Raw genomic sequence first — 26,972 nt, 5'->3', positions numbered from 1 at the left:
TTGAACCTTGAATGACCTGACTTGATCCTCAAAACTTGTCAAGTTGATTAAAATGTAGTTCAAGTTCCGAGTCATTGATTGTTCAATTTTTAAGTCATTTTCTTCAAGTTTCAGATCAACTTTTTCAAGTTTCAAGCAGACAATTGATTTTTGTACAAGATTATGCAAACTTAATGTGGTGGTTATACTGTAGGAGTCAGAGAAATATTGATGAAATATTAAGCTGAAGAAATATTCAGGCCTGAATTATGTCTGGCAAAAAATTTAATATGGTTCGTTTAATAGCAAGCTCGAAAAAGTTACTTACATGTTCTAGGCTTTTGCATTGTCAGGCTCTGAAGGCCTTGGTAAATTGGCAATTTTCTGGCCTGCATACACTGTATGGCCCTAAGTCAGGTCTGAGAATCTTGCACACTTGAAAATCAAGTTTCTGATCTGAAAGAAGAACTCTGTCTTTTTATAGGTACATGTAGCTAAGGCCTAAAAGGAGCTGCAGATTTCATCCCGAAAGCTTAAAAACTTTCAATACTTGGTTGCACCATCATGCTGCATGACATCAGCTGTTCAAAACATTCTTATGAAGTGCAGAAGAACAATTTATGGTTAAAACTAGTAACACCCACATTCCCTGACCTTCGATCCTCTAATTGTTCCAAAAATTTTCAATACTGGCAGTGAGTTCTTGTGTTGACTTGTAATTCAAGTTACATTAACTTGAATCGGTTGATGCCAAATGTTCTCTTTTGGATTGAGGTCCAGGCTTTCAGGAGGGGTCCACTACCATTGCAATGATATCTGATATGCAGTTCGATCTAATAAGCTTTCTTTTGCTCTGTTTGTTTATGCAGAATGGGAAGAATGGACAGCCCACATACAACGTAATTGGTGTTTGGAAGAGGAACATAACTGGTGAAGGAGTGGTTGTTGCTGTGGTAGATGAGGGATTTGACCCACAACACCCTGACCTTTGGGACAACTTTGTAATTAAGTTTTCTCATTCTTCTAACTTTCCTTTCCTTTTTCTATGTTCTGAAATGTTAGACGCGAGTAACCTGTAAGTCAACTCTAAATCAGCATTGAGCACTTGGAGTCTTCTCAGTCTATGATTGTGGAATTTTTTTCTAAACGTACATTTTCAGGAGAGAAGAATAATAGGCCATTGAACTGACAGTGAAATATTTGAATCTCCCACATGCACATGGTTACATTTAGTTAATTACATGTAGGTATGATGGATTACTCTGAAATGATACAGGGACAAAATTATTTGAAATCATTTTAAAAGGAAGTACAGCACATGCTTAAGCCACGCAACATTACAATAATTTCAAATCTCAACAGCCACTGATTGATCTTTAAATTTGTTGTACATACTGCATGCATCCACGCTCCAAGCATTTCAAATACAGTGTACTGTAGGTGATTGATTTTTTAGTGAGAAAAAAAAAGAGACTGCAAAGCAACAAAAGCAATTTTTGTCAAAAATGTTTGTTTTTAGTGAATTAGAAGGAACTTGTAATTACCTTTTTGCATGTGGTCCACATCAACAGAAACGGATATGGCCTACTTGTAGCTATAAATACTAACTTTATTCCTAACTTTGTAAATGACTGAGAGGTGCAGGTAAAAAAGGAAACTGTATGCCAGTATGTGGGAGACCAGAGGTCTCAGAACTCATGTCAACATTTTACAAACATCTGTTCAGAAATTTTGATAAACTTAAGCTCAGTCATACACTCATGTGCATTAAAACGATGTATATTCTCTAATTTAAGCATGTTTTCATGAGTCGTATCTTTGGATTCAAAGGTTCATGGCCACTAAAGAGAGATGAACATTTATAAGTGTATATAAAATTTACATGTCTACATATTACATATCAAATGTGTATGTTCCCAGCTGTGTTTGATTAATTTAAAATTAATGTAAAATGAAGCTGACTACATGCTCTGTTTACTTGCAGGATGAAAAAGCAAGTTTTGATGTAATTGACAATGACACAATTCCTACACCTGCAAACAAGTCATACCCATTATATGGGTGGGTCATTGTTAATTTAAGCAACAGACCATTCGTGTACTTTCTATGGGTTTACATAGGTGCAGTGGCCTCATGGTTAGTGCGCTCGTTCCTGGATCGAGTAGTCTGGGTTCAAGCCCTGGCGGGGGACACTGTGTTGTGTTCTTGGGCAAGACACTTGGGCAAGACACTCTCACAGTGCCTCTCTCCACCCAGGAGTTTAAATGGGTACCGGCGAATTGTTGGGGGAAACCTAATTAATTGCAGTGCAGAGGAGTGACCTGTTATGGACTAGCATCTCATCCAGGGGGAGTAGAAATACTCCTTGCTGCTTCATGCAACAGAAACTGGGATAAGCTCTGGCAGCTATGAGCCAGTCGGCTCCAAGGCTTCACTTTACACATGTACCAGCTGCAGTGCAGTAAACCTACATGTACTGTAGGCGAGATGTTGGGAGAAGAAGATGAAAACTTGCATACTGTCATGAGTCATTTAATGCCCAGCCTGGCCAGTGATTAAATATAATTGAAGAGCCTGCAAAATTATGGAAGCTGATAAGGGACAATCCCAAAATATTTTTCAAATCTGAAAAAAAAAAAAGAAAAAAACTAATAATAATAATAATAATAATAATAATAATAATGATGATGATGATAATCATTCATGTCTCTGTAGATATAATTAGGGTTCCACACAGGTGGCAGAATTTTTCATTGCTTCCAAATGAAATTGTCTTCCACATTGAAGCTTATGGCAGAACATCGTATGTTCTAAATGATCCTAAACTCTTTTCCCACCATTTTGGAATGGCAAATAAGGAAAAACACTCTGATGCTGCTGGCTGACTGCTGGTGCAAGCTATTAAGTAGTACCGTGACAAAACATATTTTCTGATATATTTCAGGATTTGACTGTATACCGATCTTGTATTTCTGGATTTTGATTTCTTGGATTTGCAAGCTACTTCTGGATTTGTGGTCTAAAGTTATTTGTGGATCCAATTAGATTTTATTAAGATGTGCAATAGTTTCTTTTCTAGATTTTACAATGTACTGACTCTTCAACAAAATTTGCAAAACAGGAAAATTATGGGATTTAATTTATTTTTCAGATTCGAAAAATATTTTGCAATTGTCCCTTATTGGCTTCTGCACTAAATGAAATGGTAAAGAAAAGTATGAAAACTTAAAACTTTCTTCTGTTCATTTCATGTCTCAAAAAGTGTCACACCAACAACTACTATTAGACTGTGATTTTTGCTGGTTTCCTGAGTTTACCAAAACCCTGCAATCAGTAGGTTTTGATTTGCTCATTTACAGATATATATGTTATTTGCCAGCTGGGAGGTTTGTATAGTGAAAAACTGTGACTGAGGCCTTGAAAATGCTGCCTGAGGCTGCAGGCCTTTGGCCTCTGGCAGCATTTTCAAGCCCGAGGTCACAGTTTTTCACTATACGGACCGACCCTAAGCTAGCAAAAAGCAGAATATTTATTTTTTTTCCTGCAGTAAATTGGCTTACAAGTGGGTTTGTTTATGCAACTTTGTCATTGAATTGGCTTACGGTACATGCTGTCTACAAGCCATGGTAAAAATCCAACAAGTGAATGAGCGAGCCACTCAGATAACAGACAAAAAAAAGATGTTTAAAGAACAGATTTATTGCGAACTACTTCACTACTACTCTAGTTCACCAGTTAAGTTCTCCAAAATCATTTTTCTGGTGTGAAAGACTTTTTTACCGTAAATTGAGTAGCAGAAAGCAAGGAAATTCGTTAAGTGTATTCCACAGAAATTCTCTTAAATACAGCAACGATCAGAGAGGTAAACTCAACTGCAATTGACTTCTTTTTGCGTAAAATTGTGTGGCGAGAGAAACACGCTTATGTGCCATTACAGCACCGAGCTACAAACAACCAAACAAACTCTCACAATTTCAAAATACTCAATTGAATCTACTTATAGTGACTTTCCTTGCCATTTAAAAGTGAATAGAGGTAAACTTGTGTTGATTAATCATCGATGGACGTGTAAGAAGGGTAGAGGTTAACAATTACTGCTAGTTCAATCATGAAAATTAGCCAACACAACAATTTCACCTGCATTTTTTCCCGGGCTGCCTTATTTAAGAACCAATCAGATTCCAGGATTCGTCATCATGCCCTCTTGGGAAAAAATAATGAACAGTATTTTTTTTTATTCTATACAATCACATTTTATACATTTGTGACCACATGCATGTTTTAACAAAACTCAGGCTCCAAAAACACACTCTAAAGACTTCTAACTATGTATATGCCTAGTTGTTTGGTCAAAAATCAAATAGCAAGGTAGTAACTAAAGGGTTTGCAATGTTCTTTGACAAGTACATGTAAATTAAATTGTCTTCCAATAACATGTAGCGTTCAGATTATGTGAAATTGCACCAGTGCATATGTGTAATATCAAAAGTTCTGTGATACGACATCTTTGCATGGTCAGAGATCTCATTGTGGAATCTAGACAGAAGAAGATAATTTCTCTGTTTTAGCCAACATTCCATTAACAATGTACACGTACATGTACATGATATTTTGAAATGGAAAGCAGGATTTATTGTTTTTTTTTTTAGGTGGTGTGTGGCCTTTAAATGAAAAAGAAAATGCAAATTAAAGAAAATTGATCGATGTTGAAATGTTGGAACTGCTGCTGGCATTAAAATTGTTTAGCAGGACTTACTGTACTGTCCATGTAGACCCACCTACAGTTGTATGAATGGTAGTACCTTATAGGACTGTTTTATCACTGTTAACAAACAGCAATTTACATGTACCCGTTAGTAGAGATATAACATTTTATTTGCTTAATTTCGTTTTGTCAGACATGGAGAAAAAACTGCAGGTATCATTGCAGCTGTGTTTAATAATTCAAGATGTGGAGTGGGGTTGGCATTCAAAGCACATCTTGGAGGTATGTCCAATATTTAGCAGGATTGAAGGTACCCAATGTTGATTAAAGTCCTTATCAATACACGGGTCTCATTTTCAACCTACACTGTACAACAACATGCATGTTCATGACTAAATGGTACAGCTTACACTGTCACTGCGGTATCTGTACTTTTAATAATTATTAATAACAATAATGATAATGATGAAGATAAAGATAATCAAGTGAACTTTATTTATTGAGGGTAATGTTCACAGAGCAGTAGATATACTAAAAACAAGTCAGTGGCCTTGATATAAATTTTTACAGGATATAAAGATGAACCATAAGCCCCCTAAAACCATTACAAATTTATTAAGGAATCTGAGAATGAATGTCCTAAAGTGAAATCACTCCTAAGTGAACTGTTGATAATTGAAGGGGTGAGTGCAAAACCATGCTAAGTGATGATTTAAGTGAAAAAAAAAATTTCGCGAAAGGGCTCGAAATTTTGCATGTGGTCTTCTATGTAATAGAAAAACGTGGCCCTGTATTTTCGTCGCTGGTTTTTGCTTTGTTTTCGAGTTATAACGTATGCAAAAATACTTGCCTTTTCCTAGCCATGTCTTCAGGAGTTTATTTGTTGAACAGCAAACAGGCAGACTGTTTATAGTGTATGAAGTCAAAATCAAAATCTTACAACATATATAGAGCGGAAATCTGGGAACAGATTGTTTACATCGGTTATTGTGACGTGAACACAACACGTGAATCGATCGAGCGTCAAACGAAATACATCGAACAAAAAAGAGATGTGCTGCATTAGAGCTCTGTCAACTAATATCTTAAGCATTGTTTTAAAGTACCTTGTATACCTGCCTAGTGGTTGAGAGGCATCATAAAGTCTCGATAAACCCGTAAGCCATCAGCACGTTTTAAAGAATCAAAATGTGTTCTGAAACTTCGAAGGCAGCTGATATACCTTAATCGTGTTATCGGCGTTCGAAGTCAGATCGAGCCAGGCAGCAAAGTCCAAGAGCAGTTCTTGCCCAAGAACTCTCTGAAGAACCCTCTGGTGAGTCGTGGCCCAATTGCCAAGCGTTGTTGGCGTCAAAGTTTGGAAAGCGAGAACTGGATCTAGACTTATAAAATTGGCCTTGTATCGACCGCCATGTTTTCCCGCGTATGAGATGTAAAGACCCTTCCCGGCATGCATTGCGATCACGTTCTGCGGACGTTTCTCGAACTGGTAACTAGATTGTTTAAACGTAATAATGGCCAACAAGTAGCGATCGATTGTAACATAGATCTGTGATCCAGGTTGCGTTGATTTTATTTCAAATCGGCGTGATTTGTAGTGTTTTGAGCTTCTGGGATCAGCGGACATGCAGATGTATCGAGACCCGTACGTTGCGCAGAAGGGTTAATCTGTCAATCTGTCAGCCCTATGTATAGAGCGTTTTCACGTGAAGTCATCAAATTCTTGAATCCAAAACTAAACAGCCACCAAAGTTGTTATCCTCATCAGGCATAAGAGGTACCAGCACATTTTGAACTTGGAAGTTATGGCTGTGCGTGACATAAAGCTATGATCGTGTTTGTCGAAAACTATGTATTTATCTCGTGATTTTTAGCGATTTAAGACGTTGCCGTATTTGGAAAGGTGCTTAATGAAATGTTTATTTGTTTTATTTTACTTTTATTTACACCTTTTTTGAACTGAAATCAACATTTTTAAGCTTATACGCTGCCTGAAATTACCATTTTCAGGAGCCCATCATGGGCTCCTGCCATTTTGCTGTTTTCTAAGAGAAACCAACATCCTTGCCGTCACGTGTTAACGTGAAATCAACATTTTAACATATTTAGACTTGAAATCAACATCATTGAGCTTATACGTTGTGTGAAATTACCATTTTGCTGTTTTCTAAGTGAAATTAAGATCCTTGCCGTCAAGCATTAACGTGAAATCAACATTTTAACCTATTTAGACCTGAAATCAACATCATTGAGCTTATGCGCTGAGTGAAAGTGACATTTTGCTGGTTTCTAAGAGAACTGACCAACTTCCTTGCCGTAACGCGTTAACGTGAAATCAACATTTTAACCTATTTAGACTTGAAATCAACATCATTGAGCTTATACGTTGCATGAAATAACCATTTTGCTGTTTTCTAAGTGAAATTAACATCCTTGCCGTCAAGCGTTAACGTGAAATCAACATTTTAACCTATTTAGACCTGAAATCAACATCATTGAGCTTATGCGCCGCGTGAAATTGACATTTTGCTGGTTTTTAAGTGAAACTAACATCCTTGCCGTCAAGCGTTAACGTCAAATCAATATTTTAACCTATTTAGACCTAAAATCAACATCATTGAGCTTATGCGCTGCATGAAATTGACATTTTGCTGGTTTCGAAGTAAAACCAACATCCTTGCCGTCACGCGTTAACGTCAAATCAACATTTTAACCTAGTTAGACCTGAAATCAACATCATTGAGCTTATGCGCTGCGTGAAATTGACATTTTGCCGGTTTCTAAGTGAAACCAACATCCTCGCCATCACGCGTTGACGTCAAATCAACATTTTAACCTATTTAGACCTGAAATCAACATCATTGAACTTATGCGCTGCGTGAAATTGACATTTTACTGGTTTCTAAGAGACACCAACATCCTTGCCATCACGCGTTAACGTCAAATCAACATTTTAACCTATTTAGACCTGAAATCAACATCATTGAGCTTATGCGCTGCGTGAAATTGACATTTTGCCGGTTTCTAAGTGAAATCAACATCCTTGTCGTCACGCGTTAACGTCAAATCAACATTTTAACCTATTTAGACCTAAAATCAACATCATTGATCTTATACGTTGCGTGAAATCAACATTTTGCTGGTTTCTAAGAGAAATCAACCCCCTTGCCATCATGCGTTAACGTCAAATCAACACTTAAACCTGTTTTGACCTAAAATCAACATTTTTGAGCTTATACGTTGCGTGAAATTGACATTTTGCTGCTTTCTAAGTGAGATCAAAGTCCTTGTGGTCGCGGCGGGCCGATCCTTTGTTATGATAAACCGAGGCGAGACTTCGACTTATAACAAAGGCTTGGCTTGGCTATTGAGATATTGCCTATGCAAAAAAACCACTCGGTTTTCCTAGCGGCGTCTTCATAACCGAAGCAAATACCAGCGGGAAAAATACAGGACCACGTTTTTCTATTACATTAAGGACCACATGCAAGAATTCAAGCCCCTTCTCGAAATTTTTTTTTTTTCACCCAAATCGTCACTTAGCATGGTTTTGCACTCACCCCTTCAATTACAAGGTGAATGGCTTACACTTTCATTGATGCGTCATTACTTGCTCTCGCAGCAGTATGTTGCAAAATGGTACTTAAAATTACAAAATCACATGTATATATGCATATATGTACAAGTATATGTGGGTAATGATTGGTATCAAACATTTATGTTACTTGGTATTTTCTTGGCATAGAAGGCAATTACTGTATGCGTAGTTACACTAAGTCTTGTGATGCAACTTGTCAAGAAAACCCTTAATTTTGCTCAGTGACCAACTTTTCGAAGTATGGATATTGTAAGTTACATGTATCTGTGTGATAAGGTACAGCTATTTGCAAAGTAAAAATAAACAAGAACAAAAACAAAGATAATTAAAAATATCCAGTTGCAGTTGACATCCACCTTTAAATTGTTAAAAGTAACATAAATTGACAACTATCCCATAACAGCTCTTTGACTTTATTGACTTTATGCTATTTATTTCCGTTTTGAGGGATCCGTCTGTTTTTCCGAGGAAAAGCCTCAGATGCTGATGAAGCCAGAGCTCTAAAGCATGCACTTGAACGCATTGACATTTATTCAAATAGCTGGGGGCCAGGTGACAAGGGATTTGAAGTTGCTGGTCCTGGTCCTTACACACAGCGTGCTTTAAAACTTGGTATAGATAAGGTAACACTTTATTTTTTATGAAGGCATTTTTATGGCCCTTGTGTCTCCCAGTTGTAATGTACAGCTGTAAAATTTTTGCGCTCAGTGTTGGCTTTCAATATACAAGATTTCCCCATGCTGAAGAGATTTGAAGGAGTTAGTCCATACCCCTGCAATTAACATTTATTTAGAACTATTGACCTGAGTTTCCTGAGCTTACTATGTACATGTTGACTAGCCAGCACTATACCTAAACTGCCAATTGTAATGTGCTGGATATGTTTGGTAATCAATTATAGGGAGGGTATTACATGGTGTTACATGTTAAATTTCTTTTTGAGTGTCGAAAAATAGTTTAATATGTAGTCAATAGACAAGAGAAATCTCCAAGCAACCTACAGTACCACTCAAAAGTGAGTTACTACCATCTCAAGAGATTTGTCTTGTGTCTCTTGAGACGAAGTCTCATTTTATTTGAGCCTATTCTTATTTCTCACAAGTGAACTATAAGTTCTAAGGGTTTGCATTGTAGTGACTCACAATGCCAGTTGCTGAGGTGCGAAAGTCAGACCGGATCAGCTCAGATAGCCAGCCCAGGTCAGATCAAATCAGATCACTTCAGATAATCAAAACAAACTAAAATAAAATAAAATTAGAGGAAATACATGTAGACCAATTTTGATATATTAAAATTCAGCCTAAAACAATAGACCTCAGTACGAGGCTCTGGGGAATAGCAACAGAGTTTGTGGGGTTCATTCCCAAGAGCCTTGTGCTGAGGTGTATTGTTTTCGGCTGAGTTCTAATATATCAAAATTGGGCCATTAAAACTTTTACCCACTTGAAGGTTAAAATTCCTCTCAAAAGTAGGCCAACTCAAGAAAGACTTGTTGCGTTTTTCCATGTTGGCGAGCTCCCATTTTGTACTCTTAGTGCCAGTTCCCCATGGATCAAGTTGCAAACTCATGTCCTGATGGATGAAGGTGATTTTGACAAAAACAAAATTCATGCAAGTATACTTGTACTTAAAAAATTTCATGTGCTTGAATGCTGTGGAAAAAATTTCACACATTCAGTGAGCTGAATAAAAGCTTGTTACACGGAGAGAAAATGTCATGTGCATACTGCATACACAGAATATCATACATATATATCTGTCTATCTTGCATACATGTACAGTGTAAAATAATAATGATGGGCCTACAGGGTTCGTTCAGTTCACTGTTCGTGATATTTGTAACTTTGCTGTTCTCTTTTCGTTCTCTCGACCTTTCTTTGCCTCATACGTGTATATGACAGGCACCCCACGTGTTAAATTAGTAATATATGCATATATTCTAAATGACGAAAGCTATCATTTTGTTGAAAGGATGAAAATTCACTGAGAAAGATGACCTAGATTTAACCTTTATGAAGTTCTTCTCTGTCCATGATCGTTGGAGATGGATGGATGGATAGACACAAGTTTGCAACTTGATCCGAGAGGAAATGACACTAAACATACAAAATTATAACGGCTTTAGCCAATTTTTGAGAGGAATTTTAACCATCAAATGGGTAAAAGTGTCAATTTCCTCTAATTTAATTTTTTTTATATACCTTGCAAGTTGATCTGAGTTGATCCAAGTCGATCCGAGTCGATCCTAATCAATTTGAGGCGATTTGAGTCAAACCAACCCAGACTGACGGTCTGAGTTGATCTGCTCTGACTTTTGTGCCTGCATGATGTAAACATATCATTACAAACTGACATAAATAACATTCAATCAGACGTTTTGTTGTACAGTACCACCTGGAGTCATGTGCACATTGGCTGCGGGTTTCAAGAGGTGGACACGGGGGCAGTGCACGAGGTTTGCCTGTGCGTCCACCTCGGAAGGAACAAACAAAGCACGAGATGAAACCGAGACGAAACCTAGAGAATCACACGTTCTTCAATGACCGCGTCTTCGTGCTCTTAATTGCCTTTTTTGCTTCAGTTTTGCCTGGCATTGTTCACTGGTAGACCACAATACCCAAGAGATTTTTATCGGAAACCCCTTCCCAATTAATTGGAAAACACACAGTGTAGAATCATCCAAAAATAACTGAAAATGTTTACGGCCTGCGGAAAGCGTTCAGCATCGTGAAAAGGTTTTGTTTTGTTCTTATTAGCGCCAAAATATTGCATGGTATTTCTTGGTCTGTAAGGCACAAATTTAGGCTTGAGCTAAAATATATAAGATAAGTCTGTGTACGAGCCAAGTGGCTCACCAGGCTTGAGCTTAACCTGGTTTCAGTAGCATGAAGCAACTAGGAGTATTTCTACTCCCAACTGGGAGGGATGCTAGTCCATCACACAGTTACCCGCAGCATTATATTTGCCAGTATCCATCTGTACACCTAGGTGGAGAGAGGCACTGTGAGTGTAAAGTGTCTTGCCCAAGAACACAACACGGTGGCCCTGGCCAGGGCTCAAACCCAGACCATTCGCTCAAGAGTCAATCGCACTACCATGAGGCCTCCGCGCCTCCCAAGAAATACAAGGATAAGCAAATATTGAAAGTTTACGAGTGCTGTCAGAGACACACTTTGATCAATTGCATGCCTTTTGCCAATTTGTTGCGTTGAAGCTCGTTGACAAATAAGCTTATTCCCTCTTTTATTGACAAGTTAAACTAAACTTAATTCACAATTGCACTCGAAATCATGTTATTTTCAGTATCCAAGTCAAGTCTCTTTGCGTTACAAATACATTCTAAAAGATCTAAAGCACTTGAACCAACCTGGGACTCAGGGCCACTTTAAGTTGCTTTAGTGAAAGCAAATTATTTGCATAGGAGGTAAGTTTACATCTGATGTTTGTTACGAAAAATTGTCTAAGTCAAGTTCTAGAATAATCTAGAACCGGAAGTCATTCAGCCGTGGCCAATTTTGTATAAGAACATTCCAGAACATTCTAATCCTTATGTCATTACTCAGATAAGAAATTAGATTTCGTGTAAAAGAAGGTTTTAGCTGTTATCCTGTGTGGACATTTTTAGACTGTGCGTCACACGCTGTTATCCTGTTTGGACATTTCTAGACTGTGTGTCATATGATGTGGAGAAGTTTATTGACTTAGGCAAAACGTTTGCCCTGGAAGGAGCTGAGTTGCTTGCATTTGTGGAGAAGCATAGAGAGGAAGAACGAGAGGAGAAGCGTAGAGAGGAGGAATGGGAGGAGAAATGCAGAGAGGAAGAACAAGAGTAGAAACGCAGGAGAGAAGAAGAAGAGAAAGAAGAGAGATTGAGGATAGCAGAAGAGGAGAAAGTGGAGAGACATAGAAAGCAAGATGAGGAGAGGGAAGCGCGACGACAAGAGCGAGAAATAAGAAAACTACAAACCGAGGCTGAGCTTCAGAGACAGAAAGTGGAAATCGAAGAAGCCCAGAGAAGACATGAGTTAGAAATGAAACGTTTAGAGTTCGAACAGACCCATCAGGGGCCTGCTGCTCAAGCACCTAATAAAGAGGACAGAGCGAAAGCTCCTAAAATTCCCTCTTTCGTAGATGGAAAAGATGACTTGGATGCTTATCTTCAGCGATTTGAGAGATTTGCAACCACCGCAAAATGGGATAAAGCTGGATGGGCTACCAAGCTGCGTGCTTTACAATCGGGCTGAGAGCTAGATGTTTACTCTTGCCTTTCCGAAGAAGCAGCCTCAGATTATGGCAAGATGAAGATAACTCTTATGAAAAGGTATGATCTTACAGAGGATGGTTATAGGCATAAATTTAGGGTCTCAACGCCTGAGACTGACGAGAGTCCAGACCAGTTTATAGTTCGATTGTCAACTTACCTGATTTGGTGGCTCGAGTTATCGAAAACGAAGAAGACCTTTGAAGGACTAAAGGACTTGATTGTTAAAGAACAGTTTATTAATTCATGCCCTAAGGAACTTGCTGTTCACGTGCGTGAACGAGCACCCGAAACCCTGGAGGAGATGGCGAAAATTGCTGACCAATATTTAGAGGCGCATGAAAAGCACGTGTTTAGTCCCGCACGGAACAAGCCGCCTACACTACCAGAGAAGGAAGATATTAAGAAGCCACCAAGTGATACGTCACCACTGTACTGTTACAGGTGTAATGGTCGAGGACATAGGTCTGCTAACTGTCCGACCAGGAAATGCTATTTGTGTGGTAGACACGGCCATGAAGCAAGAAACTGTAAATCCAGTGCACCAAGGTCAGGAGGACAGATCAAAAAATGGTAACCCTGTGCGGCGAAATCAGGTTAGCGCTGGATGCTGAGTGCAATCTTCACCACCACAAGCTACAACAGATATCCAGGCATGCATTGAGGGTGAGCATCTCCTCTTAGCCTGTGGTAAGAAAATTCCTTTACTGAGTAGTGCTTGTGTTCAGCCCTTATGTGGAGCGAGGAGTAAAATGCCAGTGGTGAAAGGGAAGATAGGCGACAAGACTGTCGATGTGCTAAGAGACACTGGTTGTAGTGGTATTGTAGTGAAAAAAGAGCTCGTCTCGGAAGGACAGTACACAGCTGACTTTAACTGTATGTTGCTGATTGACAATACTGTGAGTAAAGGTACCAATTGCTTGGATCACAGTTGACACCCCTTACCTGTCTGGGGAAGTTGACGTGCAGTGCCTTCCTGATGCGATCTGTGATTTGATAATCGGTAATGTACCAGGCACCTGACCAGCAGACGACCCAGACCCCAACTGGCAAGAGGCATGTGCGGTCACAACCTGGAGTCAAGCTAGGAAGGACGGAAAGCATACGCCGCTTAAAGTTGCAAGCAGTTCAAAGAATGCAGTTGTAGATAGAAACGAGCTGGTAAGATTACAGTGCAAAGATAAAAGCCTGGAGAAGTACTGGGTCTGAAGAGACATTAAAGTAAAAGGAGAGCAGGAGGTGAGCTTTGAAGAAAAGGACAGTGTGTTGTACAGAAGTTACAAGCATCCCCATGTAAACGGCGGTTAACCGATTAGGCAAGTGATGGTACCAACGCCTTTGTGAAGTCAACTGACGGAATTAGCTCACGAATCTATTATGGGAGGCCATAATTATGGGTGTCAAGAAAACCACTGACAAGATCCAAAAGCATTCTACTGGCCAGGTATTCAAGGTGACATTTCCAGACACTGCAAGTCGTGTGACATTTGCCAGAAGACGGTAAATAAAGGATCGGTTCCCAAGATGCCATTACAGAAGATGCCACTAATCGACATGCCTTTCAAACGGGTAGCCATTGACCTCATTGGCCCGATAAGTCCACCTAGTGAAGCAGGTCACTGATACATCCTCACACTCGTGGACTATGCTACAGGTTACCCCGAAGCGGTTCCTCTGAAGAATATTGACACCGAGCGGTAGCTGAGGCCTTAGTTGATATGTTCAGCCGCCTAGGAATTCCAGAAGAGATTCTAAGTGACTTAGGCACACAGGTCATATCTGACTGCATCAAAGAAGTTACACGCCTTTTGAGTATTAAGCAGTTAACGACCACCCCCTACCACCCTGTGTGCAATGGAATGACGGAGAAGTTCAATGGAACTCTGAAGATCACACTAAAGAGATTGTGCAGTGAGCAGCCAAGAATGTGGCATTGCTACATAAACCCGCTCCTGTTTGCCTACCGTGAAGTCGCCCAGGAATCTGCAGGATTCTCTCCATTTGAACTTCTTTACGGGAGAGCTGTAAGAGGTCTCATGTTCATTCTCAAAGAGCTGTGGACAAAAGAAGGCTCCGGAGGTGAAGATAGCTACCAGTATGTCTTTGAGTTACGAGAAAAGCTGGAGGACACCTTGAAAATTGCCCATGAAGAATTGCAGAAAGCCCAGCAGAAAGGAAAACACTACTAGCACCGCAAGACCAAAGTGAGAAAGTTTCAGCTAGGAGATAAGGTTCTTGTGTTGCTGCCGACTGATCATAACAAGTTGCTGATGCAGTGGAAAGGTCCCTACGAAGTTAGCGCTGTAGTAGGTATCAACGATTACAAGGTGAGAGTAAAATACAAGCTGAAGGTCCACCATGCTAACCTTTTAAAGGCGTACATCAAGCGAGAAGAGGAACTTGGAGAGGCTGCAGCCGCAATCACCGAGGGTCTGATGACAAGCGTGTCCTGCAGTGGTGAGCCGAGTGAACTAGAATTGGATCCAGATGATGATGATATTGGCTTCTTAGAGATTGGTGGATATGTGTCGAAGGAATCCATTGCAGATGTAAAGACCGGCCCTGGCCTTAACGAAACTTTGCGGGGAGAATTTCTAGATTTGGCGCAAGAGTTTTCAAGCTTGTTCACCGAGGCTCCCGGAACCACGAACCTTGTGCAGTATCACATCAACCTCACATCCGATGAGCCCGTCACGTCTAAGCCGTACCCTGTTCTGTATAGTATGAGGGAATCTCTGAAGAAAGATATAGATGACATGTTGAAGATGGGAGTTATCAGAGAGTCTAATTCTCCTTACGCCTCCCCGGTGGTGGTTGTAAAGAAAAAGGATGGTAGTAACAGAGTGTGCGTGGACTACCGAAAGCTCAACAAGCTAACCGTCTTCGATCCCGAGCCCGTGCCAGCAGCTGTTGACTTGTTTCAGAAGTTAAATGGAGACAAGTTCTTTTCGAAGATCGATCTTAGGAAAGGATACTGGCAAGTTACAATACCGGAAGTAGATATTCCTAAGATGGCCTTTGTTACCCCAGATGGTTCGTATGAGTTTCTGAAGATGCCTTTCGGCATGGTGAATTCTGCGGCTACACTGAAGCGTGGAATGAAGAAATTGCTCTAAGGTATGAAGAATGTCGAGTTTTACTGGGATGATATCCTGATCCACACCGGTACATGCGAGGAGCACCTTAAGATCCTCCGAGAGCTGTTTAGGTGCCTAGCTCAAGCTGGCATGACGATTAGACTGAGCAAGTGTATCTTTGGTGTTGACAGCATTGATTTCCTCGGCCATCAATTGCAGCAGGGTTTAATTGGTCTCCATGAGAATAATGTCGCCAAAATCAGAAAAGCTCCGAGACCAACAACCAAGAAGCAGGTTCATTCCTTTATGGGACTGGCAGGATATTACAGAGATTTCATCCCAAACTTTGCCGCTGTTGCGGCTCCCCTTTCTGACCTTACATGAAAGGGTTAACCAAGTAAAGTAGAGTGGGTGACGCCCAGGAGAAAGCCTATCAAACCATCAAGATCCTCACTAGTGATCCAATCTTGCGACTACCGGATCCTGAAAAGACCGTGGTTCTAAGAAAAGATGCTTCAGACTACAGGATCGGTGCAGTTCTGATGCAAGAGCATGGGGGAAAATTGTTTCCTATCTGTTACGCAAGTAAGAAGTTGAGTGATGCAGAGCTTAATTATTCTACGATAGAGAAAGAGTGCCTAGCGGTCGTGTGGGGTATCAAGAGATTCCATATGCATCTGTTTGGTGTGCGCTTTGTACTATAGACCGATCACGAGCCTCTCAAGTATATGAACAGTGCAAAGTTCACTAACAACCGGTCGATGCGGTGGGCTATGTTCTTACAGAGCTACAATATGAAAGTGGAAGCTATTAAGGGATCAGACAACGTGGGAGCCGATTACCTAAGTCGTGTGCTGGAGTAAGCTTATTGCTGGAAGAAGTGTATACTGCCTATCCACATAGATGATTTTTCGTTGTTATGCAGAAATTTTGTAAATTTCTTCTCAAAGAGGGGGTTATGTTACAAAAAATTGTCTGAGTCAAGTTCTAGAACAATCTAGAACCGGAAGTCATTCAGCCGTGACCAATTTGTATAAGAACATTCCAGAACATTCTAATCCTTATGTCATTACTCAGGTTAGAAACTGTGTGAAACTATTTAATTTAGTTCCAAATAGAAGTTTTTAGAACTTTAAGCCTCGTGTATATTAGAGCGAGAGGTTCTTCTATAAGAGAGATTGATTCAAATTTGAAGAAGCTTAGTGCTGTAAATTCGTGAAGTTACCTTACGGAAATAAGTTTTGTCTGGAAACAACCCTGGTCTGCAACGATACTCGTAACAATGTTGCTGGCATAAGTGTCGAGTGATGTCGCAAAATTTTCCTTAAAGTACCACTGAAACGAAATTTTCGTACTCTCTTTTATTATGCCAATCTATAGTTTCAAACGTGCTTAAAGTAATGGTGAACTTTATTTCTGTCAAATCCTAACGAAAAGTGTTTTTTTTTAGCTTTTGAAATCGACTTTTTGGAGCAAAACTGTGTCCGGGCTCTGGAACCGAGTTTAAGGACCTTGTGACGTCACTGGTTGTATTCACGCAAGAAGCGCGATAGATTCTCTCTTGTTTTCACTTGATTTATTCAAGTTTATTTTTCATATTGTCGATACCTACTAGTTTTGCACCTTGTAATTTCTGTCCAGCCTTGACAGGAAATACACATCATAAACGTTGGAGGGAGCCAGAGAGTGTAGATTCACCAAAATAAATGCTACAGATTAGAACAGCTCAGTATACTTTTCGAACATCTTGAGTACTCGATTGGAGATTTCGAAGACGAGTGTGGGAACTTTTATATCATGTCTTGAAGCCTAAACAGGATATTTCATCGTCTGTTTTCAGCCTGGTTCTGAAATTTGGATTCTCACGTTTATCTAAGGTCTATTAACAAGCTTCGAATATATCCTCGGCAACTTTACTGCATTAAAAGCCGTAAGCGCATCAGCCATCCGCACAATCACGAAGTCATTAACGGTCCACAAGCTTTGAGTCGAGTACTTCTTTGCACACAGAGGGCATCTTTTTATGATCCTAATAAGTGAGAGTTCTTGTGATAGACAAAATGTATCTTTGAAAATTGTGATCCGCAGCAGGGTTTGCTTTATCGCTGCTTACGTATCAGTGTAAACAAAGTGGGAATTTCGCTTCTCTTTTACACGTATCTCCCAATTGCAATATTTTACGGCCGATGGATTACTTTGAGTTCTTTAGCACATACTTATGTCTATGATCTTCATTTAATAGTATCCAAGTTCAAAACAATTCGTTAAAACGTCACTAGTTTACACTCCTTTCGAAGGTTTATTATACAGACTTTGAACTAATTTGCATATATGGCCTTTCGCTGCCGACATTGTCACGCTTTCTCTCGTTTCCTGAAAACATACCTGTAGGGTCGTGGCAGCTTAGTTTACCTTTATAGTTTAAATTCGCTCCCTCATATAAAAGAAGAGGGTTTCTTGAATTGTTGCTGTTGTGATAACTTGTAGGACGTAGCAGATACAACTGGGCTAAATGTCACTGGCACAATCTCGTCCGCTGTGAAACTCACAAAGCGACTCGAAAACTCGAAGCGTTGTCGCTGCGATTCGTGCAGCAGCAGTCCGGATAATATTTTCAAAAGCCGCTTTCTCCTGTTTTCATGTCTTTTTTACTTTATGAGTGTAGATATTGTTTAATTGAGTGCTGGCCATTTCACCAATAGTCCCGATCATTTTGCGATTTAAGAACTCCCACTCGTTTGCTTGCTTACATAAAATATCCTGCAAATATCCAATTAAATAGACTGGAAAGCCCCAGGATCAACTCTCGACCTCTTCATGTCTAAGGCTACTGTTATTAGCTGCTTTACAGTTCTGAGTTGTCCTTAAGATGTTAAGGTTGAAACTTTATTACTAAGCAAGAATCTCACATACAAAAATTTCGTTTCAGTGACACTTTAAAGAAAAAAAAATCAAGCACGAATTAGGAAATATTCTGCTTTCTCACTGACACAGAAAAAAATGGCAGTATTCAACAAACGAGGAGAGATTTCAAAGCCTCCAATAAATGGTGTTACGCCAGGGCATGTGAAACAGAAAACATCTATTTATCGCTCAGTTAAAACTTTTGTCAATAAACAGAAAGTTCTTGGTTTGCATTTTTCTGGCTAGAAAACTGTTGTCTATCGATTTCAGACAATTTAAACTTTGGCTAGGTATGGACGGAATTATTTGTTGTTAGTGTAAAAGTCAACAAATGTAATTGAATTAAATGGAAAAGCTAATGAAATTTAACTGTTCCCACAGTTAACATCTTCCAAAGGGAAAATGCAAGCAGTTGTTATGAAGGTCATAGAATGTAGTGGTAACATCGAAATACATTAAATTAAGGGGTTTTGTCCTTCTTGAAGCAAGGAAACAAAATGTTCGAAACGGTACAAAAATTTCCAGGTAAAGATGACGTGAAGATCGATAGAAGAACTGTTGTGAAGGAGGAGCAATTCGTTGATCACAGTCGAAATAAATACTGGTTGCATTTGTGCTCCAAAACTTCACCGGCAGCACCTTGATTCCATCGATCAAAAACCTGAGGAAAACGAATGAACTGAACTGTCAGTTAAGTTAAATTAATCTGCAATTTACCAGCAAAAACGTGCCGCACCTGTGTTTAGAAAGTTGGCATGATTTGGTGTCACTCAGTCCTGTTGAGTCAATTATTTTATGTCCCATGATAGCGTAAGTGGAAAACACGAAACTTTCCAAGAAGAATTTGCGCGAGTTAGTGATTACGATAATTTTCTTTTTGACTTATTAAATGAGTAAGGTGCTCGTGCTACACTATTGCTGCACGACCAAGCCCAGTCATCTGTGGCTTTTCATGTTTCCTTTTAATGATATGTTCCCAGTAATTTGTAAATGTGGGTAAAAATCCATTCAAAGAAAAACAATAAGCAAGCAATAACCTATTAGATGTTATTGTGTCAGCCTTTCGTCTGTTTGACCGAGGTAGAATTTAAACCTAGGTTTGTTCGTGAACCGCACAGTTTCTTTCGTTCCTCTCACCGGCACTTCACGCGTTCTGCCTGTGGGGCTCATGCATTCCGATGTGCATAGGACTTCAGGTGGTACAGCATAGTGGCAGTTGCTTTTGAAACATGTATGCACACCGGCTTCTTGTAAGTAATATAAAAGTTAACTAAAGGTTAAGTCTGCTTACTGGCCAAGTCACCCACCAGAACGCAGCTTATCCTGGTTTCAGTAGCATGAAGCAACTGGGAATCTTTCTACTCCTCCCTGGATGGGATGCTAGTCCATCGCAGGCTTACCCCCAGCATTCAATTTGCCGGTAGCACTCATTTGTACACCTGGGTGGAATGAGGCTAATATAAATTTCTTTTTTCTCCTGATCACCACTGCGAAAAAATTATCATAGTTATTTTCGTTAATTTTGTATGAATTTTCAAAGTTTGTAATATTGAAATAAGTACAAACTTAGAATGAAGCAAGCATTTATTAATATATGAGGAAAGTGAAACAAATGATTAAGATTTGACTCTATAGCTACCGACGGAGATTGTTGTGCTGAAAGAAGAATGCGCTTCTCAGTCAACCGAAACGCAAACTAATAAGTCGAGAACTCGGGGCAGGTTGTTAGCGTATGTAAAATGGACATTTCATTCAAAATAACAGTGAAAGAGAAATGTATTCTTTTAAGTTATACTATACTGAACCTCTTTTCAAGATCTTGTCGAAGAACTTTCCACGATTTACTAGTACGAAATATGCAAAATTAATTTGTGTAGCTTGTGTTCGTACTATGCAGATGCTACGGTTGGTCAACAATTATGACGAAAGCGAAAAGTTACCTCACCTTTGGATACTGTTTGCCGACATCTCTACTTATCTCTTATGGTAAAACTGTTGTTAATCATTGATCTGGAGAAGTAGGCAGGAGTGGACTACGACTGCGTCACATTTTAACTTGTATTTCGGGGAAATGAAATGTTTGAATCTAAAAATGTTTTGACACTCCGAAATCTGCTCGTTCCGTAAAGTCAAATTACTAACTCTACGTGTTCGTTGACATCTTCATAACTCTTTAAGAGCTGCAAGTTAACTCTTCAGCCAATATTTGTACCTTTATACCCCAAATAGACCGGCAAATTGTCGATCCTGCCCTAAATTACAATGTGGCTATCTCGACTGGTGAACCGCACTTCAAAATAGAAAAAATATATTACAGTACATCGCAGCTGTCCAAATCGTAGCTAGACTCCGAATTGTAGAATTAGATGATACAGTTCTAAATATCTTGTCCAGTTTTGATGAAATATGAATCACAAATGACCCAAATATGTTTTGACAACCCACGAAGCTCAGTCAAAAGTCTGTTGAGTGTTTTAGCCTGGTTCCCGAAGTGACGTCACTGGCAGTGTGATCCAGATCCCACTTAGTTTGGTCGTGAACAAAGATTTTATCAATTGAGATAATTTTTTCACTGAAGTAATCAGGGAAACTAGTAGATTTTATTTATGGAAAAACATTTTTTTGGATCTTGCGCGAGAACACAACACAAGCAATGGGCAGGGGTTGAACCCGGACCGCTTGATCCGGGGACGAGCGCAATAACCATGAAGCCAACGCACCTCCACTGTGAGTAATATATTCCACACTAAATGCTCAGTAATTCTGGAGCGTAACAAGATGTGTATCGAGAGAAACAAGGTGCATCTCAAGAGAGATGAAATAGGTTTCACGAGAAATGAGAGGAGAGGTGGAAAGTTATCTTTGAACAGTACTGTACATAATTATGTTATATTTTTAAATTTATTTTACAATGTATAAAAACCGATGAAATACCAAACCATTTCACTTTCGCTGGGAAAGGTACGTGTGAAGATATCATGTTGTTCCTGGGAATTCTCATCTGGCAGTTCATCAATTATTTATATAGTTGTTATACGTATTATTTTTTTGTTTAACCTATAGGGTCGTGCAGGCCGTGGATCAATCTATGTATTTTCTGCCGGAAATGGTGGAATCATTGTCGAAGACAGTTGTGCATTCAATGGCTATGTAAACAGTATATACACAATTGCCATTACAGGAATTAACAGTGATGGTGCAATTCCTGGCTATGGCGAGCACTGTGCTGGAATCATGGCAGTAACCTACAGCAGAGATGTCTTTGGTGATAGCAGTCCATTGGTAGGTCAAAAATTAATATTGGATTAAGATGTTTTTTTTATTAATTATGCCATAAAAGGTGTAGCTACTCCGAAGAGTAGACAGCTGTATCTCACTGATTTTGTTGATTCAGTCATCCACCCACATGTACATGTAGTAGTAATGATCATGCTGAGCTAGCTGTGCTGGCCTCAAATGGCCAGATGAGCATGTCACTCTTGGGGTGATGGTGTAAAGCTGCTGGTTAGCTGCTGTCTTTAAACCCCCTCATACACTGCACTTGATTTAAACTAGTTGTGGGCCTTATATATATATATATATACACATATATACATATATACATATATACATATATACATATATACATATATACATATATACATATATACATATATACATATATACATATATACATATATACATATATACATATATACATATATACATATATACATATATACATATATACATATATACATATATATACATATATATACATATATACATATACATATATATACATATATATACACATATATATACATATATATATACATATATACATATATATATATAATATAGTAATTGAATAGGATGAGCAGGGAAATAATTACAACTAACTGCGTCATTTTATCTTTGGATCACCAACCTATTCCCTTCCGAAGGCGATTCACAGTGATTTCTGACAAATATTTAATAGTAGTGTATGATGGGAACAGAAATCGAAACAACAAAGAAATGAGTGAAAATGTGTTCAGCTGGGAATCAAACCCGGATCTCCTGGTTACCGGTCAGATGCCTTACCACTAGGCCACTGAACCAACCCCACCATTCAGCGATTCAGAGTAAATTTCCCCTCAGATTTCCCTGCTCATCCTATTCAATTACTCCATATTTGGGGGGGGGGAGGGGGGAAATTTACTCTGAATCGCTGATCAACTTGAGCGGAGTGATGCCATCCTAACTGCAGAAAATGTGTGATTCTCCCCAGAGCCTGCTACTTAAAGGTCCTTCCAATTCCGCTGAATGGCGGGGTTGGTTCAGTGGCCTACTGGTAAGGCATCTGACCGGTAACCAGGAGACCCGGGTTCGATTCCCGGCTGAACACATTTTCACTCATTTCTTTGTTGTTTCGATTTCTGTTCCCATCATACACTACTATATCTATCTATCTATCTATCTATCTGTCTGTCTGTCTGTCTGTCTGTCTGTCTGTCTATCTATCTATCTATATCTGTATAACTGATTTTCCAAAAACATGCCCGCTATTTTTGGGCAAAGTCTTTAACACGGTTTTCATAAGTTCAGACATATATTGGCACAGAATGTCCTAAACTGCTCAGGGGTATCCCTAGTTTGACTCTAAATGTGTTAGAAAGATCGACAGAAATTAGACACGCTCGTTTTTTGACCTTTCTGGGTCATGCAGTCTTGTTCCCTTGAAATATATGTCTGGATTTATGAAAACGGTGTTAAAGACTGAATCAGGTGTTTTTTGATTTATTTGTTTTTTTCATTTCTTTGTTTGTTTGTTTTTTTCCTGCTTTCGCTATGACAGCAGCTTGTAAATCTTACCTAGCATGAAATGTAGAAACTCCTTGCCACATGTTTCATTTATTTAGGTATTTTTTTCATTATTTATCGACCCCCCCCTTTTCAATTTGCGTTAAGTTTAGCCCAGGCTACACTCGTCTGAATTCAATTCGCGCGGTGACTCTGACAAGGAGCGACCGATTAGCGTTCTGTATTTGCTGTCTAAAGGAAGTCTGCCCGAGGACATCATTAAGTCCAGTGAAGGCCCAAGTCTAACGATTTGCTAGTAAGCGTCGTCCATTATCGTACCTGAGGCGGGCCTGAGGACATGTGTAAACTGTACGGGTCACATTTAGTCCCGTAACAGAAGGCCGTTTGCCCTGTGGCGGTAATGTTGTGCTTGCTTTAGACAGCAAAAATCTTTCGCCGCATCAATTTAGGGCTTAGACGTGCAATGGACTAGACATTTCTAGCTGCTGTTGGCGTCATTTGCTTTGAACTTTGATGTAGCTAAAGACTTCGAAAAAAAATCTGTTGAAATCTGGATGTGCCATTCCGCGCTCGACAAAATTGAAGTACATCCGGGACATTGCTATTTGCGAGCAAAACATGGCCATGAGGAGAGAGAAGAACATGAGTTCAAGCGCTGATCGTGAGTAGAATTTCCTTGTTTTATCAATTTTAGGCGTTCTCGGCTTAGCTAAGTATCAGAACTGTCTGTGATTCGCTAGCGCGGAAGAAATTTATTTGCGTGGCTTCCGGGCGATAATTGACGTAACGACAACATGTTGAGTGTTCGCTTACTGCTAACTATGGCCTAGTTTGCCTGAAGTTCAATCCATTCTCGATGTAGGAAGCTCTTGCTCAGTCCATTTAGGACGATGCAGGCCTTTAGAAAGCGATAGATTAGCTCTCCGCCGTGGTTTTGATATCTGTACGTTCGTGTTGATTTAGACTCCAATTTCATGTTAAAAGCACTCTTAATTAAATTGTACAATTCATGATTGAACGAAAAGACGGTGAATTTAGTCTTCCTGGCCTCAAAAGGCATACAGGAGAGTTATTTGCTGCTATTTGAACTACGATAAGCCTTGTGGAAAGCTAGCTCTAGGACAGAATTGTAGCAAGTTAGATTATCAGTGACAAGTCAAATTCTATGGCTATGTTTTTGCGAATCCGGTCAGATATTGAAATGAAATGTCACGTAACGGCTACTTTTTGGCTGAAATATAGAGGTAAATAACCGATTCCACTGCTTACCATGCTCTTGTTAGCGTGACTGGCTAATTTAACCCACAGTAAAGACATAGTGAGGTCATTTAGGTGAAATCGCAGAGGTTAAGCCTGTCTAAATTAGTGCCGCGGCGAACCAAATGATCAATTTAAGCTCTAATTTAGTTTTGTTTGGCTCGTTCGACTCATTTGCAGCGACTTTAAAGGCTTGTATAGGCATGGTATGGACTCTATTAAGAGTACACGAGGTAGATAGCACTCTCGGTGCGACATGACCATATTTATGTACATTTTCTAACCGTTTTTTCAAAAACATGCCCGCTATTTTGGTGCAGAGTCTTTAACACGGTTTTCATAAATTCAGACATATATATTATATATACATACATATTTAAAAAACAGGCTTGTCATGACATTGAGGGTATACTGTACAACTGACAGCTGATTGTTCTTTTTGCCATCAACATTGACTCAAGCTCTTGCTGGTATTATAAATGAACATGATTGAATTGTATTCTATCACTTATTTTCTTGGGGTATATTTTGATTTCACAACCACAATGATTATAGCTACCTAACTTTAAAGTTGGGTTCAAGAATATTTACAGATATTTGCTAAAACATATCATTTCAATAATTTTAGCTACATTTTTTAGCATTAACTGAGTTTGTAGCAAAGGAAGTGGAAGAATATTAAAGAAAGTTACAGTATGAGTTTACTTAAGGAAATTCAATCTGCAAATTGGCCATGTGGTCACCTTAATGTCTGTTCAGCATTTAGGGACATCTTTTATTTGGCAAAGAGTTCTACTTTTTCATAACTTTTAACTTTCAGAAATACTGTATAGATGCATGATTAAGGATTTCAAGGGTAATGCTAAGAACAAAGGCAGAATCATGTAATGGTCCTTTTTAAAGTAGGCTTTTGCATGACATTAATTAATTTGGCAATAAAGGAGGTCAAACAAGTCAAATATAGTTGGATGAATTTGGTGTACATGTCCGTTAATACAGCTTAAAAGTTTTTTGTTTGACGGTGTACAAAGCTGTGCTTCCAAGTAATTGTATTATTAATAAAACAAAACAAAACAAAACAGAAACAAAACACAAGACAAAACAAAACATGCTTTAAATTAATCTAAGTTTTAACATGTTTTGATGTTTCAAACATCATCATAAGTCATATACAATATAATGAATATAGTAGTTATGCTTTAAAGAGTGATCAGTATATTGTATTTTCAAAACGATTGAGAACTTTGCTAAAATTAAATTGGCGTGGCCTTTAGCCCCTGTATAAGCCAGCTTTATCCTGGGTCATTGTAGAAAACCTTCAATGGTTATTTAAGTGTCATTGTCAAAGAAAACCAGGCAGGACCAAAAGATCAAGGTCGGCCATTTACCTTCATCTTTTCACAGTATAAAAGCTATCTGAAAAGATTAACAACCATGACATTTGCCGAGGTCGGCATTCGTTTTTCTTCGAGATATCACCACATCATGATTTTGGCCTCTCAAGCGGTCTAAAATGGCCGAAATTTCGGGCAACTGTAGGTGAGCCTAAGAGATACTTCGTACAAATTCTAGAAACTCTTATTTTCATGCGATGATACATGTATATTTGTCCCCTAATTAGCTCACTGAGGTATATTAGAGGTCTTTTTCTTTAATTCTACCATTTTCACAAGGTGCCACATATCGCCTCCAAATCATTAATGAGCGTGAACCAAATTTTAGCCATTTTCAGTGAGTCATTTTCAAAAGTGCGGCAGTTTATTTCCACAGAAAAACATTTTTGTGATAGTCTTTTACACCGTTATCAATATCCAGTTTAGTTAAAATTGGTATCTACAAGCGAACTGGATTAATTGGTCTTGCAAAGTCACGAAAAAAATCAATTGTCAGAAAAATTTCCCGCCAAACATTTAGCAAAGAATATCACCTTATTCTGAATTTCTGCGATTGCTATCCATGATTTACTGAAAGAGCTGCAAAAAATAATTAGCTGAACTACAGAATAGAATATTTAAGCTGTGATATGGTCATTTTAACCTATTTAAACATTTCAAACTCGCCAAATTGTTACCATTATCTAGGCTATATTTTTCCGCAAAAATTCTATTTTTAATGTCACGCTACTGTGGCATAAAAAAGTGAATCTTCAGTTTGCTGGTCTTTTTTGCTGTTAAACAGAACAAACTGCAAGTTAATAGTGAGCGAAGCTATACTCTAAATTTAATTTTGGGACTTCTAGTCCTGGTAACCCCTTGTTTACATTGATTTCTCGTTTTCGGAAGTTGTGTTGCGTTACAAATTCACATGTCAGAGTACACAACTTCACATTGTCGATCTTACTTGAAGGTTTCTCCTTGGTTTTGAAAACATAAAACTGTTCTTTCGGATCAGAAAAAGTGCCTAGCA

General features: G+C 38.9%; 1 protein-coding gene and 2 pseudogenes across 1 annotated transcript in view; all 3 read left to right on the top strand.

Moving 5' to 3' along the window:
- The window catches only part of LOC149112337 (furin-like protease 1, isoforms 1/1-X/2), a 67,739-nt gene that overhangs the window by 12,906 nt on the left and 27,861 nt on the right, over positions 1 to 26,972 (top strand). The window contains exons 4-8 of the mRNA XM_089290162.1: positions 849 to 980; positions 1,964 to 2,040; positions 4,878 to 4,966; positions 8,730 to 8,905; positions 21,588 to 21,806. Coding sequence (XP_089146288.1) covers positions 849 to 980; positions 1,964 to 2,040; positions 4,878 to 4,966; positions 8,730 to 8,905; positions 21,588 to 21,806 — 693 coding nt within the window. The remainder of the gene's footprint in view (positions 1 to 848; positions 981 to 1,963; positions 2,041 to 4,877; positions 4,967 to 8,729; positions 8,906 to 21,587; positions 21,807 to 26,972) is intronic.
- On the top strand, positions 9,426 to 13,770 carry LOC149112338 (uncharacterized; annotated as a pseudogene).
- On the top strand, positions 12,581 to 13,770 carry LOC149112339 (uncharacterized; annotated as a pseudogene).

This window comes from Orbicella faveolata, unplaced genomic scaffold, assembly GCF_042242905.1.
Source record: "Orbicella faveolata isolate gen_17 unplaced genomic scaffold, um_ofav_v1 contig_2, whole genome shotgun sequence".
Classification (NCBI taxonomy): Eukaryota; Metazoa; Cnidaria; class Anthozoa; order Scleractinia; family Merulinidae; genus Orbicella; species Orbicella faveolata.
Note: the sequence above shows the minus strand (reverse complement) of the source record. Positions and strands in the feature narration are given on the sequence as shown.